We start from the raw sequence: 16614 nt of genomic DNA, 5'->3' as shown, positions 1-16614 counted from the left end.
GTTTATGTTTTAGAAGCAGGAAAGATGGAAGCATAAGGATTGGTGTGAGTTTGACAGGAGCCACATTGTGAGGGCTTGATGAGTGACTCAGAGCATCTCTTAAAACTGCAACTCCTGTGAGGTGTTCATGGTCTGCGCTGGTCAGTATCTATCTAACATAGTCCAGGGAGGACTGAATCAGCAACGGGTCATAACATTATGCTGGGTCGGTGTACAAGCCTATTAAATTTTGAATCCTTAATGTAACCAATACAAAAAGGATGACGTGAAGTCAGCAGTACTTTATTTCTGTTTGAAGTACTTTTCTACTAAAATTTGAATCCAGTTTTCTATGCTTAAGAGCTTTGGCTAACATTCACACACTCATGCTTCCTGGATGCAACCGGGAAAACTAGACCAAGGACTCGTCTACATGCAAACTGGGGATCAAACCCCTGACCCTTCAATCAGTAGGCATCCCAGTTTACCTCCTGAGCCACAGCTGCCCCGTAAACAATACTTGTGCTCGATATTTAAGTAAATGTACTCAGCCGAGTGTTTAATCTTTAGTAATCTCAATAAAGCACACTGGACAGGTGGAGGTGTTTGTGGTCGGCCTGCCGCTTTAATTGTGCCCTCGCCATTTTGTAGCTTTATTAAACTGCTTGCATTTCGCTTTTCACCGTTTGCTGTCAGACTGCAGAGAGAATCGTTACGGGCCTGACTGCTCAGAGACCTGTGAGTGCGAGAACAGGGCGCAGTGCGACCGTCGCAACGGCCGCTGCAACTGCCTGCACAGCTGGATTGGACCGTCCTGTCAGGAAGGTACAGCAGTGACTAACACACACACACTCACACACGCCCTGTTGTGTTAACACTTACGTCATGAAAATATCCACACGGAGGGCAGGTGAAGGCCTCCGCTCGCCCTCGAGTGAGAACAGATGTGACATGTCTGCTGACCTGGTGAAATGGGAGTAAGTAACTAAGTGTAAGTGCTGACAGTGTTTAGTTATTGTCTGTGAGGGGCAGAGCTGCAGAGGCTGCACTTTACACTTTTTTTTTTAGTTGTTATTCTGATCAAATGTGAATGCTGTGCATTTGCTGAGCTGGACTCTCAGCTCTCTGTGTCCGTCGCCTCAGGTGGACCTCCGCGCCTCACCTATGGGAGCAGCTCAAGACAATCACAGCACAACAACTCATTATAGCAGCTCCATCCAGCAGGAAATCTCAACTGGGACAGGAGTTTTAAACTGAAGTGACTCCAGTGAGTGAAAGCTCATGACTGTAGCAGCTGGGAGATTCATGGAAACGGACGCTCTGATGAGAACTGCAGTTCCATGTTTGCACCCGTCTGGATGATTTTTTTTTGTGTGCCAAAGTCTCCTCTGAACTGTTGGGGTTACACTGTCACTTGCAGCTTGTGATTTCCAAACATAACCCGTCTCACCTTCAGGATAAGCATTTCTTCTTCCAGAGTGCAGCGCCAGGAAGTCGTGGTCAGGTTTGCTGCACTTCCAGTACATTGTGTTTTATATGTTTGCCCTCAAAATACAGCGGAAGGTACTGTATAAGAAAAATACTCTACTTTTGTAAAGATGTTGGTGATATTACTGAATATGATGCAGTTATGTCATTTCTATGAAGTCGTTTTCAGTCTATACAACATGAAGTATGACCCTTGGGTAAATGGTGCTATGATGCTTTACTGTACGGTGCAACAGAGATTATATTGATCCTCACAAGCTTTATGCTATATCACAGTAAAGCATACTCCTGATGACTACATATGCTGTAATGACAGTTTTTAAAGTTCAATGTAAACCACTTCAGATCATTTGCACCTCCTTCAGGATTTTTATTTTTTGTATAAATTGCCTCATATTTATATTTCATAAATAAGTCATAAATGCATCTTTTGTTTTCCACTGGATAGAAGAGGCTTGGACGCTCTAACAAATCCAAACATTATGAATAAAGATGGCAAAATAAAAACAGACACAAGTTGGTTTTTAACCATTCTTATTTTTATCATTAATTCATTTTCATTGAAGATCATAAGCTGTACATCCTGTCTAAATCTCAGATTCAAGCACAGTGCAGATAGCAACGCCTGCAAAATGAAATCAAAATGAAAAAAGGCAAAGGCGATCACAACCGGAAATATATACAAAGGTCAGAGTATGTACAGGAGATACCAGGCTCTCAATACGTCGTCTTCAGAGTGAATTCCATACACTGTTGCATTTGAGCATCATAATGCACACACAACACAAAGATTGCTTCTTTTTGTCAGTCTTCAAATCAATACAATACTGATAGGAAAAATGCAGCATGATGACAAAAATAAAAACAGTTCTCTTAATTCTCTCTACTGCATTAAAGGCTAGAACATAAAAATATATTCTCTGTATAACCTAGAACCTTCTGTAAAATAAGCTCTATTCATCTGTGGGTCTGTTTCATTTGTGAACTAGTCATTAACATGTTAGAACAGCAAATATGATGAAACTAGGACCTCTTAAAGCATTATTTTCTCCTACATGGGTGAGGGCACCAGACAAATACACACAAGCTTCAAAAGTTTCAGTTATTTCTACGTTGTGCGCGTGAAGCTCGTTACGACACGGCATCTGTGTCGAGCGGGTCGGCACGCTGGGACACAACTCTGATGGTCAAACTAAATGCACAGCGATAAAGTTCAAAGGGAAAGTCTGACATCTGTAGGGGGGGAAATATGCCAGGTCGGCATATTTGCTGCTAAATATGACGTCGCCTTAGAGCACAGAGACTGGAACCAGCCAAACTGCTTTTCTCATCAACAATAACACATTTAGAAAAAGAAATGATTCCTGAAAATGAGCGTGTCACGCCTTGCCACTGCAGCCTTAAATTATTTGTTACGTGGATGGAGAAACGGCACGGTCCTCGCTGCCACGGGAGCGACAAACACTGAGCCGTCCTCGACTCAGGTAACGATACCGTCACTTCACCTGTCTCCCTTTCCTCTGCTCCATGTGTCCGTTTATCCAGCAGAGCAGAGATGCACCCACACAGATGGTGAAACGGAGGGCACAGGATGAAAGTGCACACACAGCACGAGACTTGACTGCACACTCAAACACCCGATTATGTGTTAAATAAACCAGGTTCCCAACTGAGAGTCTGACAAGTTATCCTTACAGTATCTCAATCAGACAGTCCTTGGTGAACACAGTATGAACAAGGCTAAAACCCTCTGACTACCCTTATCTATAAAGCTTAATAATGAATGGCTAATATGTTCTGTACAGAAGAGAAAATGAGTTTCTTCTGGTTTCCAGTCTGTGTGTTAAGCTAATATGAGTTCAGTATCAGACCTTTTGTAATTTTGGGCGAGAAAAAGCAAAATGTCAGACTCAACCTTTAAATCTCAGACTTCTTCTCCGTTCCCTGCAGATGGAAATATTAAGACACAGAAACTCCACAGACAAACGAACAAAATGTTCTTTGCTTATCTTTTTTTTTTTTTTTTTAATTCTGAGAAAACAGCATCGGCTTGTGCCTGTTATTATTTACTCAGACTTACAAGAGACACGGCAAATCAGCCGTATTCAGGGATCACCTAATACAACAGCATGGGATTAGTTCAGTTGACCCCCGATCCCTCACACCTGAACTCACACACACATACAGAAATGAGTCAGATCAACTTTGCTGTTGTTTAGGAGTAATACTCAAGCAGACTGTAAAACCTCATCCACACAAACCCCACACAGTGATGTTTATCCCCTCCACTCTAGCTGAGCAGCTTCACCTCATTCATATCATTCACACTTTTATAAGTTATGTTAATTTGCACTTGTTTTTTCCTTTTCTTCTAAGAATCAACAGTTTATCAGCTGTTAGTAAAGACTTGTTATCTACACGTGTTAGTAAGCTTGAAAAGCATCACCTTGTTTGTCCCATAGGTACTGTAGGCTGGGTGAAGAGGGTCCATGCTTAGAGGATGTAACATGCTTTCTACTTGTGCTTTAATCACAGTAAGAGAGCACCCAAAGGACAATAAATGATACAGGGCGTTGTCAAAATGTCTGCAATAATACTTCTGACGTGTCTCGGGGCGTCTGCCGCCTGAAACAAACCTTACCGATCCTAAAGCACTTAGTTGTACTACGCATTCTGTATATGAAGGACATACTTGTTAACTAGTGTAACAGCTCGGTCAAGTAAAGATATATTATGGAGTAAAGTCCATACCATAGATAGATTACAAGCTGGACAGCACATGCGTCAAGATGATTTCTATAATCTTGTAATAGTGAAACGTTGGGTTGTTTTCTAAAAGAAATGAAGAAGAAGAAGATCTTTGGCTCAAGCCACGCTAAAGTGTCCACACATGAAAGAAAAACAGATGACTAAATACAACCTCCTGGCTTTGTGTACGCCAACACACGACTGAAACTGCCTGCTCTGTTCCCTGAGCTGCTGCCACTCACTGATTAACCGGACACACGACTCCTCCCCCCCAGTCAGGGAGCAACAAACACCACTTCCACCACTCAGCGGTCCACTTTATACCGGGGACACATGACCAGCGCAGAGAGGCAGCTGTCGAGCTGCTCGTCTACAAGCCCAAAGCACAGTTTGATGCAACTCTAAATAAGGCAAAATACTTGAACTGAATTTGATTGAGGAGAAGTTTCCATGAGATGTGGAGCCAACACTGATATGAACTTTCCCTGTAAACCAAAATCCTCAGCCTGAAAAAAGCGAGAACAGCGGCTGGGAAGCACAGTGAAGCAGGCAGCTGTGTTTGATATAACACAACTGCAGTTCCTGCTGTTAGGGATGAATAAACTGCTCATCTCTTCAGTGGCACGCAAGTTGCCCAGACACATCAGCCTAGGCTCCTAAGCTCCATCAAGGCGGGTGGTTCACTGGTAAGGATGGAAGTCCTGATGACTCCAGAACTTCAGAGCCACGCTTACACAGGAGGAGCATCGGAGGATTAGGCTGGACAAACGCACTGCCAGTGAAGATACAGAGGATGAAGAGAGGGAATTATGAAGAGGCGATGTGATTCTACAGTGCAATGGATGTGAGATAAGACTGTTGTAATACCCATCCTCTCTCCTCTTTGAAACTACCTTCCAACACCTTTACTGACAGTACTAAAGTGCTGATTGAAGCCCGTGAGGAGGCTCTGGTAATGTCGACAACACTTTCAGAGAAATCTTGACGGATTTGTACAGTACACAGGTGTTTGTAAACAGAACGTCCAAACAACGAATGCATGGCTATGGTACATGTGCAACAGTAGTTCTCGTGTATTCATACAGCATGAATTTCATCTTCCTTTTAGTTGTATTCGGTTTTAGAAAAAGAGAAAAAAAAAAGAAAGGAAAAAAAATCTGGCTGCCAAGCAAGCGTGTGCTTATTTTTTTTTAATAAATGTATTTTTCTCTATAGTTTTAAAATACGTTCAGCTGAATTGAATGTATAACTAATTTAAATATGAGCGCATATCCCTAACCTCTCTTTTTCCATGTTTGTGTCTTTCTTTGTCAATCCTGTCATTTCCAGTGGAGGTGACTGTATTTTTTCCCCCTTTTCTTATCTCATCCCTGTAACTCTAAATGAGGTGCCCTGCGTGGCCGTGGTGTGGCCAGACTCATGCGCCAGGGTCTCACTCAGTAAAAGCTCAAGCAAACAGAGGATCAGGCAAAGGTGGGGCACTGCGGCTGCAGGCCGGGAGCAGCCCTGCCGGGCGGGGCCGTGCCGCGCGTTAGGAGCGGTAGTCCTTTTTACTGTACGGCTTGTTCCCCAGGATGCTGTCCACCTCGTGTGTGATGGATGACGACAACTTTGGAAGAACCTACGACACGACAGAGAGACAAGAGGTGAACACACTGCAGTCGCCATGGAGTGTTGCAGTTTCACATCGCTACCAACGTTACAATCTTCAGTCCAGCTCAAAATCCAAAAATGGAAGTAGCATGTGTTTATTTTTTACTTTATTTCTTTGTTGTTTTATATATTAGCTTTACGCACAAGTTTGTACCTTTATAGAAACAGCGATATGTAAAAAGGCTTCAGTTCTAATAAATTCCAAAAAAGTTGGGATGCTGGTAAAACAGACATTTTAGTATTTCATGAAAAATATTAACTCATTTTGAAGAAGAAGAATTTTGGCAACAGGTCAGGTCTAACGTGACTCTGTATAAACAGAGCGTCTTAGAGAGGCAGAGTTTCAGCAGTCTGAACAAAACTGTGGAACAAGTTCAAAATAAAGTTATTTTAATGTAAAATTGTGAAACCTTTGAATAAGAATATGGAGAAATCTCTGTGCGCAGGAGACTAGGCTAAAAATCAGTACTGACTGCTCATGATCTTCAGGTCCTCGGGCAGCACTGCACTAAAATCAGGCACAATTCTGTCATGGAAATCATTGGATGGACTTCCAGAAATCCCTGTCTGTGAACAGAGTTCACTATACCATCCACAAATGCAGCTTAAAGCTCTATCGTGCAAAGAAGAAGCCATATGTGAACATGAAACAGGAATACTGGCGTCTTTTCTGGTGCAAAGCTCGACCTGTCTGCAGACAGGCCCAACTTTCCACCAACTGAAAACATTTGACACATTATGAAATGTTCTTTATGTTCTATTGTGAATAAAATGTTTTATATTTGAGATTTGCAAATCATTGCATTGTATTTTTATTTATATTTTACACAGCATCTCAACTATTTTTGGAACTGGGGTGGAGCTTTGTAAACAGACACTACATAAAGTATTTATAGTAAAGTAGTGCATCACTAAGCAGAGCAGAAATATGAAAAGAGGAGGAATATATTGTTCCTTTTAAACTTGATAACTGAGGAAACTTGACTCAAAGAATAATGATTTTCAACAAAAAGACTGTATAAACAAAGATGTAGGAAAATACATCACTAAAAAGAAATATTTATTAAGATATTTTGCACTATTTTATAAAAATACAGATTGTTTTACTCTGAATTTCAAAGTGAGGAGTAAAAATCTTCAGTCTATTTAACTGGAAAACAAGCAAAATAAAAAAAAGATTAGATGGGAGTAAAAATTAAACAGGAACTTTTTGCGTGCAGAGAATAATTGGAAAAAAAAAAAAGTATTTGCTCTTCCGACAATGCAGACATTAAATAAAAAGAAAAATATAATATTTTTTTGAAACTTCCTGAGAAAAAGTCTTTCACACCAGGGGCCGTTTCTATTTCAGCGTCTCTGATATAAAATTCTGGCAAAAGGGAAACTGCAGAGCCCTTGGGAAATGTGAGCATAGCATTTCAAACCCGAAATATCAAACGCATTCTGGGAGAGGAGACGTTTAGTGCACACACACACACACACACACACACACACGGGAGCAGACACAAAGCATCGGAGTAGAGGAGAGTCAGGATGCTTTTTACTTCGGGCCAGACATAATGTGAGGAGAGGACGTAAACCCTCACTGGTCTGAAACCCCCATTAAAGAGTGCATCTTATCAGGAGAGGAGGAAGCGGCTGTGAGCTCATCTCCAGTCCCACTGGCAACTGATACTCCTCTGACCTTATTAACTCAGTACAGTAAAGCACCCAGGCGTGCAGCAGCAAACTGCCCAGGAGGCCAAGCCGTGCCCAGGAGAGGAGGCTGCTGTTACGGACTGTAAGGCACGAATACGAGCCCGACAAAGCAGGTCAGGTCGCATTTTCACAAATTAAGCTTCTGATTTGCTTCGCGGTAACACAAGCAAAGCGTACACACACAAACACACTCACCTGGATCGCTCCTATGTTCTCCATCAGCTGGTCGGTGTTGGACGCCCCTAAAAGGACAGAGCTCACCCCCTCGTTCCGTAGGCACCACGCTGCAGGAGACCAGTAAATAGGGATGACACCCCTACCGTGATTAAACACACACACATACACACACGCAATACCCGAGACGCAAACACACGCTGATTACTATTTGCACATGAAATGACAGCCACTCCCTGATAAAATAAACCAACTGCTATACTACGGCAACATTACTCATCAGGAACTCGACACTCGTTACACTAACACTGGATCAGCGATGGAAGAACCGACCCACTCATGCACACACCACAATATAAAAATGACTCCTGATCAGATGCTGCTGAATGCCCGCCTACATTACATCAAATTTCAGTACTATACCTTAGCTCATGCCGTGTTGAAAATGTAACTTTGCATAGCTTACTGCAGGCAAATTGAGTCCCGTTGTTGCACCATGACTAAATGATTTGAATGGAAAAACCATCTGGTGCTTACTGGGTTCTAAAATTGTTTAAATACAATCTCAGATCAGAACCGTTTCATTATTTAGCTGAAATGAAATAAACCAAATGCAGAAGCAGTGTGTGAAAAAACTGAGTACACACCATGATTCAGCAGATTGTAGAAACACCTGTATGAGCATTAGTCTCTCACATCGGTGTGGAGGAATTTTGACCCACTCTTCTTTACAATGTTGACTCTTCCACAGCATGTCTTTATCCTGTCTTCCTTCTTTCACCCCAACCGGTCGCAGCAGATGGCCCCGCCCCTCCATGAGCCTGGTTCTGCTGGAGGTTTCTTCCTGTTAAAAGGGAGTTTTTTCTTCCCACTGTCGCTAAAGTGCTTGCTCATAGGGGGTCATATGATTGTTGGGTTTTTCTTTGTATGCATTACTGTAGGGTCTGCCTTCCAATATGAAGTGCCTTGAGGTGACTGTTGTTGTGATTTGGTGCTGTATAAATAAAACTGAATTGAATTTAATTGAATTGTTGCTTCAGTCCACTGACATTTGCAGGCATTTGTTTATCCACAGCTCTCTTAAGGTTGTCCCACAGCATTTCAATCATGTTCAGGTCTGGACGCTGATGGATTGCAACATGCTCACTCTTTTTTCAGCCATTCTGTTGTAGATTTACTGCTGTGCTTGGATCTATTCTCCTGTTGCATGACCCAATTTCAGCAAAACCATTACCCGTTAGAAAGACGTCCTCACCTTTAACACCACAATGCTTTAGTATACAGAGGAGCTCATAGCTAACTCAATGGCTGCAACTTGCTGTAGTTCTGTGGCTGTAAAACAAGCTCAAATCATCATCCCTCCACATCATTCCTGACGTCTGGTATGAAATATTTGTGCTGTTTTTTTTTTCTAAAGGTAGCGCTCTGTATTATGAACAGACATCTCCATTTTTGGTCTCATCTGTCCAAAGAACATTGTTCCAAAAGTCTTGTGATTTGCTCAGATGTGGCTTTGGAGCCCTACGCCATGCAGTCATTTTCTTTTTAGCAAGAAGAGTCTTTTTCCTGTCACCACTTCCAAACAAGACACTTGTTCAGTCTTTTTCTGATTGTACTGTCATGAACTTCAACATCTAACATGCTAACCGAGGCCCATGGAGTCTAAGATGTAGCTCTTGGGGTTTTTTTGCAGTGTTTCTGAGCATTGCATGGTCTGCTATGGGGTAAACTTGTTGGGACATTCACTCCTGTGATGATTACAAACTGTTATGAAACTGCCAGAACTTCTGCTTTTATAGAGCCAGCCACATCTGCTAATGACCAATTAATCAAGTGCCTTTCATAAGCGACCTCTGTCTGTGACTTACCATCTTAATTCTATAGAACCAGTAAGGGTGTACTTCATTTTTCAAACACTGCTTCTTGATTTAGGTTTGTTGAATATTGACTGTGTAATTTATTGTGTGATGTTCATCTAATCTTTAATTTGTTTTTCCTGATATATAATTTTTTTTTCATAAGACTAAGTTCCCATCCCTTTGTAAAGCACAGGTAGTGAAGCAGGAACTTGCAAAAAACTCATGTACAAATACTTCAGAACCATTTTCAGGTGCAAAGCATGAGTAAAAGAACTAAATAAATCTCAGAACAGCTCTCGGCTAATAATGTTCAGAAAACTTGCCTTTTTGTGATCATTGCATACAAACACACACACACACACACACGCACACGCACACACCCCACCCACCTTGCTTGGTCTGCCATTGTAATTGGGAACTGTATTATGCAATACAACAGCATGCTCTTGAAATTCAGGAAAATACACTGGTAAGCAGATTACAGCATAAAGGAATGAAGAATGCTGCTGTAAAAATAGTGGGATTATGATTCTACACAAATCTTCAATAAACAATACGGCCAAAAAAAGAAGATCTTCATCTGGAGTGATGCAGGTGCAGACCTTCCCTCAGGCTACATCTGTTTACTCTGTTCTCACACTTGCAGACTGATTCCTGAATTTACCACCTGCTCAAGGAGTCTCGGGATAAAGCCCAAGGCGAGAAGCAGTCTGTCATTGTTTTATAGTTTTTATTTAATGCTGGAGTGACACAGCGATCTAGAAGACTGCATTTAAATGTCCCGTGCTGCCTACAGGAGTGCTGGAAGGATTTATGGTAATTGAGGGAGAACCGAGGGTGTCCACTAATGGCCCGTGAAACCAAATCTATGACAGTGTATTACTGTGTGGGTGAAAAATCTGCTGTGATCTGTGCTGAGATAGGAGACCGACTGCGAGATTTATTCGCTGCGTCCCTCTCGACTGCCACTTTAACGACCCTTGCAGGACTCTGCGTCTTTGGGCTTTGCACATTTACTGCCCGGCAAGTGAATCGATATGAGTCATCCCCTGGATGTATTTCTGATACTGTGTGTTCCTGTCCCTTTAAGACGCACTATTTACCTTTTTGATTGTTTTATTTCTTAAATAGTCCCTGTTTTCTTGGTTTTTTTCTCATAAATATACTTTTTTCTTTCTTTTTTTTTCTCTTTTTTTTTTAAACTGCAGCAGTTACAACACAGACACATATGTGACAACACAACACACCAAGTGTCAAACCAGACAGCTGCGAGAGCGGTGCTGACCTCGGCCTGTCCGAGGCAGAGGGACGGACAGACAGACAGAAAGAGAGAGAGCGGCAGAGTGTATCTGCGTACCGATGGCGAGTTGGGGCAGAGTGCAGCCCAGCCGCTCCGCGATTGCCTGCAGCTCTTTCAACTTCGCCTGCTGACGCCGGCCCTCCTCGCTCAAGATCTTGTCCTTCAACCACTGGTAGCCCTGTCGAAAACACAGCACACCTGCTCAAAAACACAGCCCTGCTCACACCGCTGCACCGCAGCTCCTGTGTCACCAGGGCCTGTTTTTAAACACGTGACTCTGTCTCCTGCTGTCTACACCTCAGCCAGGGAAACACAGCTCACTCTATGCTTTTGTAAAAAATAATAATAGTCAGTTCATTTATAGCAGATTTATAAACATTACAAAAATTAAATATGTTAAAAAAGTGTTAGTTTTTTCCCAGCTGAGTTATACAGTAGCTTTGATATCTAGCTGGTAGATCTAACAATACAGAGGATGTGATTAGTACCACAAGGATTCACTGACTCAACGATCCATAACACCACAAACATCCACAGACAACACTGAGCCGGACGGGAAGCAGCACATTCAACATAAATCACCAAAAGTACTGCACAACACCAAGATGAGAGCTTGCTTCATGAACCGGCAGAGCTCAAACCAACAATCAGTGACACACGATCCACAGAAACACAACATGCCACTCCAGCACAGAGGGACAGAACACCAAGTCAGGTGTAAGCTTATGTGTTGAGCTGTCTTGGCTCTCTTATTTTTAAAAGTCTGCATGCTGAATGCTAAAATATATTTCAGCATCACAACATGACATGATGGAAAGTGAGGGCTGCTGAGTTCATCTGTCACACATACTGGATTGAATCCCTAAAGCTTCGTCTCCTCTTTGATCATTTTTAGTTAAAATGGACGTTTTGTTTTCTTCTTCTCATGAGCTGCCTGACACATCACACTGAATTGATTCCCGATTCATCTGCCAATTTATAAAGTGAAACATTTTTATTTTTAAAGTGTTGGTATCTGTAGTGTCAAATAAAAATTCACAAGTCAGCACGCACACGTGCCGCACTATTATTGCTGTGAGCGTAGGTGTTTTGTGGTCATTTGCGTGGAGTAAAATATATTAAGCTGACACCAACTGACAAACAGTGTGTAACAGCACTGCTTGTGAAGCGGTACGCAGTGCATGGCGTCGGCATGGCACTGAAAACACACGAGGTTACAGTATGTGGTGAATAACAGAACCTGAAAGACACAAACACACACAATAAGCAACCAGCAGTGAAACACAGCACAGTGACAGCGGCACAGATGATCAGAGTGGGATAAAGAAGGAGCACAGCGAGCGAGGCTTGTCTACCTTAAGGGAGGCCCGCGAGTAGGGAGGGACCCTGCCATCGTATTTCCCTGAGATGATCCCACAGGCCAGCGGAGACCACGTCATGGCCCCCACACCTGAGAAGAGAAACATGTGATCACCACTGAACAATTTTTATCAGCCATCAATAAATTTTAAAAAAGGGCTGAACTTTGCTGAGTTGATGATGACCATTTCTCTACTTCTCTTAAATCACACTGACTGTTCACACACTTCCACGGCATGTCTTTTATCCTGTCTTCATCCCCTCACCCAAACTGGTCGCGGCAGATGGCCGCCCCTCCCTGAGTCTGGTTCTGCTGGCAGTTCCTTCCTGTTAAAAGGGAGGTTTTTCCTTCCCACTGTCGCCAAAGTGCAAGTGGGGTCATATGATTGTTGGGTTTCTCTCTGTATGTATTATTGTAGGGTCTACCTTACAATATAAAGCTCCTTAAGGCAACTGTTGTTGTGATTTGGCTCTGTATAATAAAATTGCATTGAATTGAAGCTAATAAAGTTATATGGCAACACAAACAAGACTTTAACCAGCTATAATCAGAATTGCACTGATCTCCAGTTCTCGTGTTACATTTCTGGAATGCTTCCTTTCTTTCCACAGACCTGAGATCCCACACTTGGCTTCAATTTAACCTTGTGTGTCCACGTGTCAAAAATCCCTCTAGCTCTATGGGTTTGTGTAAAAAATAAGTTTTGTAATGCTTTCATGGATCAATTCTCCACCTGGAGGCACAAACGCACCACTGCTCACCTATCTTATGGAACAGCTCAGGTAGCTGCACCTCCACTTTCTCTCTCTGGAACATGTGGTACTCTGCCTGCTCGCAGATGGGGGGAATCTGGTTGAACTGTCTCGCAACAGAGTACGCTTCCTAAAGAAAAACATGCAAAGAGTTACATAATACAGCAGAGTATGTAAACATTTTGTATTGGGAACAATACTGAACATGAAGAACAGAAATAATAGATAATGTGAAGCTGGAAATAACTGCAACTTGTGAAGATAGAAGGAATGTATTTTGGACTGAGTCTCACCATTATTTCCATCGGGCTCCAGCGGGATGTCCCCCAGTACATGGCCATGCCTTGGTTTATCACATGGGTCATTGCTCGAACCGTTTCTGCAAGTTACACACAACAAAGATGAGGAAAACTCCCCCAAGAACTTTCCCACTTTTTTGGTTACACATACAAACATCTATACATAAACACACTGTTCCACTGGTGGATCCGGTTTTTGCTACTTTTAGATCTGCAAAACGTCAAACCTGTGGATCTGAACACAAAAGCCCAACCCACCTGTTTAGGCAAGGGCAGCCAATCAACAATAATGGTAGATCAAAGGGAGGTGGGTCTTAGAGAGGTGTTAAATGGCTTCTTTCAATGCTGGATCAAGGTGTAGTTTAAGATAAACAAAGCTTGTCTCAAATTGTGAACCTTCAAAGCTGCTCGAGTGGAGTCCAAAAATAAAAATATGTAGCTTAAAAAGAAAAATAATAAGCCGCCCTTATAAAAGAAAAAAAACATTATTACTGGTTTCACCCTGTAGTGTTTTCTGCAGCATACAATACCTCAAACAGTGTCCTGGTACTCTAATTTATGTGCATCTGCTTGTTCTTTCTTCTTCTAAAAGAAGCACTCGTTATCATTTGCAATCCAAATGGCCTCGGCCATTCAGGACAGAAGTGGAAAAGCTGATTATGTTAATCAGAATGGAGCATAATTCACCCTGATGAAGATGACATCTATTCATAACAAGGCACTTGAATGACATTAATGTTAAAAAAAATCCTAAGAATCTGTCAATTTCGATCTGCAGCGGGCTGCAGAAAGGAAATCCAGTGAAATAAATACGAGACGACGGCCGTATTTGCACCACTTCAGATCTTTAATTGTGCAAAAAGCCTCTTCAGTGGTTTGACAAAGTGGACTACCGCTTATTTATTTTAAGCACAGATGGTTAGAAAATATGTCAGGGGTGATTTATTTTTCCCTTTAATGTGATGACTGGATGTTGCAGAGAGATTAATCTCATGTTACTGTGTCAACACAGCACTGCATTTGATTTAAAGCCGTCAGGTGGGAATGTGTTTTTAAAGCGTGCATGTTTATGTGTATGATAAGAGAGATTTGAATAAACAAATGATTCTGATAATTATGCTAAAGAATAGTAATTACAACATCAAAACATACATTAGCAGAGGTAATGATAAGAGAGCCATGGCACTCAAAGAATCCTGATTACACATCCGCAGTTTAGCTCCTGTCATAAAAGAGCCAGTCAACAGCTGAAACTAGCATATATATCACCCAATCAATGGGGAATGTTGCATTGGCGCAGTAGAAGTCTATCACAGGCTTCTACTGTACATCTGCAACCTTCACAAAGATGTAGATAAGTCAAATTACATTCATGCAAATAAGCTTTACGATTAGATTTGTTCAGTAGTTTGTTGGGTTGTATGAATATTGAAATGTACTCCCATTTATACAGTTCTTTTCTAATCTTAATGACTACAAGTCCCATTTTAACCCCCATTAAGCAACATACAGTTATACAGCACTTTAATTACCTAATACCCACGGCATATTAAGAATCACCAGTTAACCTAATGGATGTCTTTGTACGGTGGGAGAAGGCATGAGAGAACGCACACAGGCATAGGTGGGGATCGAGCCAGTTATAAACTTGCTGTGAGGCTACAGTGCTAACCACTTGACCATCATGCCATCCATGATTCATGCCCTTGAGCCATGAAGGAAGAAATAATGAGTATTTTTTGTGAGTATCAAAGTTTAAGTTGAGGGGTGAAAAGACCTTTAACCCTCGTTCTAGGCAAAGTCAGCAAAGCTTTAAAGCAGTTTTTGGTTTGACTTGGTTGCTTTTATATAAGCTGTTTTTATGCAACATTAAGCATTGAAATTAAAGATATGGCTCTCTCTCCTCACCACAGACAGCATAAAAGATGTAGCTTCCAGGTCTAAAAAGCAAAGCTTGATCCTTGAGTAGCCTAAGCCTAAATTCACTCTAATGGGCATCAGGGGGCGAAAGCTGTGGATACTAAAAGACTTTGGGCCCTGTAGAAGTCTATGGTTTCCATCTTTCTGTGTTTCAGAAAGGTACATTATCCAGCACATGCTCAAATGTTAATGACTTGTGATTGACAAATCGTTATCCAGTGAGGTGAGGCTTCATCCAGTTTTAACGCTTCCCCCCTTAAAGATGACATTTGACGACCTCCAAGAGACCCATAATGACCAGTGTGGTTTGACAACTATTACAGTAGTTTCAGGGTTCTTCCAAGGGTAGCTGCATAGACAGAGATGACTTCAGATTAACCTCTGATGCACACCCAGTGGTGGTGTGCATCATTTGGTTGTTATTTGGTTCTATAAGCAGGCCTAAAATCTGACAGAAACCACTCAGTTCAGAAAAAAAGCTTCAAGATTCCCTAGTAAGCATTCAAGGTGGCCTGTATGGGTTGGTCATGTTTCAGTGGCAGTTCTGATGAAAGATGCTTATCCTGAATGGTGAGCTAAGCCAGGTGGCATGAAGATAATCATCTGTAGTGTTTCATGTGCAGTGTGTGTAACACATGTGTGAGAAATTAAATCACAGAGCTCCAGCTTAGCCTGTGTGTGTGCTGTTGAGCAATATCTTGCGTTATCTGACTGTAATTTCCGTCTTTTTATCGATCGAAGTGATAACTTGTTTTGTTCGACTGCAGAACAAATATAAAAAATGTCAGATAGCGATCGAGGCGTCCCAGACAAGAGAAGGAACACGTGTGTAATAAGACGGGCCCTATCACCCATCAATAATCCATCACGCTGATGCACTGTTTCTCATAAAAGAGTCGAACAGACCAAGCCTCCCATATTGGGAGTGTGTGCTTGTCTTAAGGGGTTTACTGTGTTTACTCTGACAGAGTAGCTGTTCACTTCCTCTTCACCCTGTTTACCCCTTCAGCTACTGCCAGCATAGAATACACCAGATGGCTTTACCACTACAGATTGGAAGGCGCATATTCAAAACTGCCCATTTGAACTGTGTGCAATCTCTAAAGGGCAGATGGGCATAAGAATTGCCTCGACTTTTACATTGAACAACACCAGCTACTTCTACTCAACAAGATCCTGAAGTATTCTGGAAGAGCCTGAGCGAACTATCAAACTAAAGGCAGAGAGATGGCCCCTGACCGGACTACAACCCGAAGAGGAACTATGACACGGGAGCAGATGGATAATGTGTGACCAGCTGAGCCCCCGCACAGTTAGCACTCTGCCATTTAAAGGTCTTCAGCATCCGCATCCATCCTCATTCTGAGTGTGGAGGTGGAAGCAC

The 16614-nt window shown here is 42.1% G+C and overlaps 2 protein-coding genes across 9 annotated transcripts in view; one reads left to right on the top strand and one right to left on the bottom strand.

The window, feature by feature from the left end:
- megf6b (multiple EGF-like-domains 6b) overlaps positions 1-1978 on the top strand; it is a 58740-nt gene extending 56762 nt beyond the window's left edge. For all 3 annotated transcript variants that reach the window (XM_005459004.4, XM_019359297.2, XM_005459005.4), the window contains 2 exons: positions 676-804; positions 1123-1978. In XM_005459004.4, the coding sequence (XP_005459061.2) occupies positions 676-804; positions 1123-1187 (194 nt within the window). In that variant the 3' untranslated portion in view covers positions 1188-1978. The remainder of the gene's footprint in view (positions 1-675; positions 805-1122) is intronic.
- A 1499-nt stretch (positions 1979-3477) lies between these two features.
- kcnab2a (potassium voltage-gated channel subfamily A regulatory beta subunit 2a) overlaps positions 3478-16614 on the bottom strand; it is an 84835-nt gene continuing 71698 nt past the window's right edge. For 5 of the 6 annotated variants that reach the window (XM_003454532.5, XM_005459006.4, XM_025907245.1 and 2 more), the window contains 6 exons: positions 13305-13390; positions 13021-13141; positions 12255-12349; positions 10957-11077; positions 7762-7850; positions 3478-5836 (listed from right to left, as the gene is read on the bottom strand). In XM_003454532.5, coding sequence (XP_003454580.1) covers positions 5747-5836; positions 7762-7850; positions 10957-11077; positions 12255-12349; positions 13021-13141; positions 13305-13390 — 602 coding nt within the window. In that variant the 3' untranslated portion in view covers positions 3478-5746. Of the gene's footprint in view, positions 5837-7761; positions 7851-10956; positions 11078-11100; positions 12140-12254; positions 12350-13020; positions 13142-13304; positions 13391-16614 lie in introns of those variants that run through there. The other variant, XM_019359299.2, reaches the window with a different exon arrangement.

This window comes from Oreochromis niloticus, linkage group LG5 (assembly GCF_001858045.2).
Source record: "Oreochromis niloticus isolate F11D_XX linkage group LG5, O_niloticus_UMD_NMBU, whole genome shotgun sequence".
Taxonomy (NCBI): Eukaryota; Metazoa; Chordata; class Actinopteri; order Cichliformes; family Cichlidae; genus Oreochromis; species Oreochromis niloticus.
This window is presented reverse-complemented; position numbering and strand designations above follow the sequence as displayed.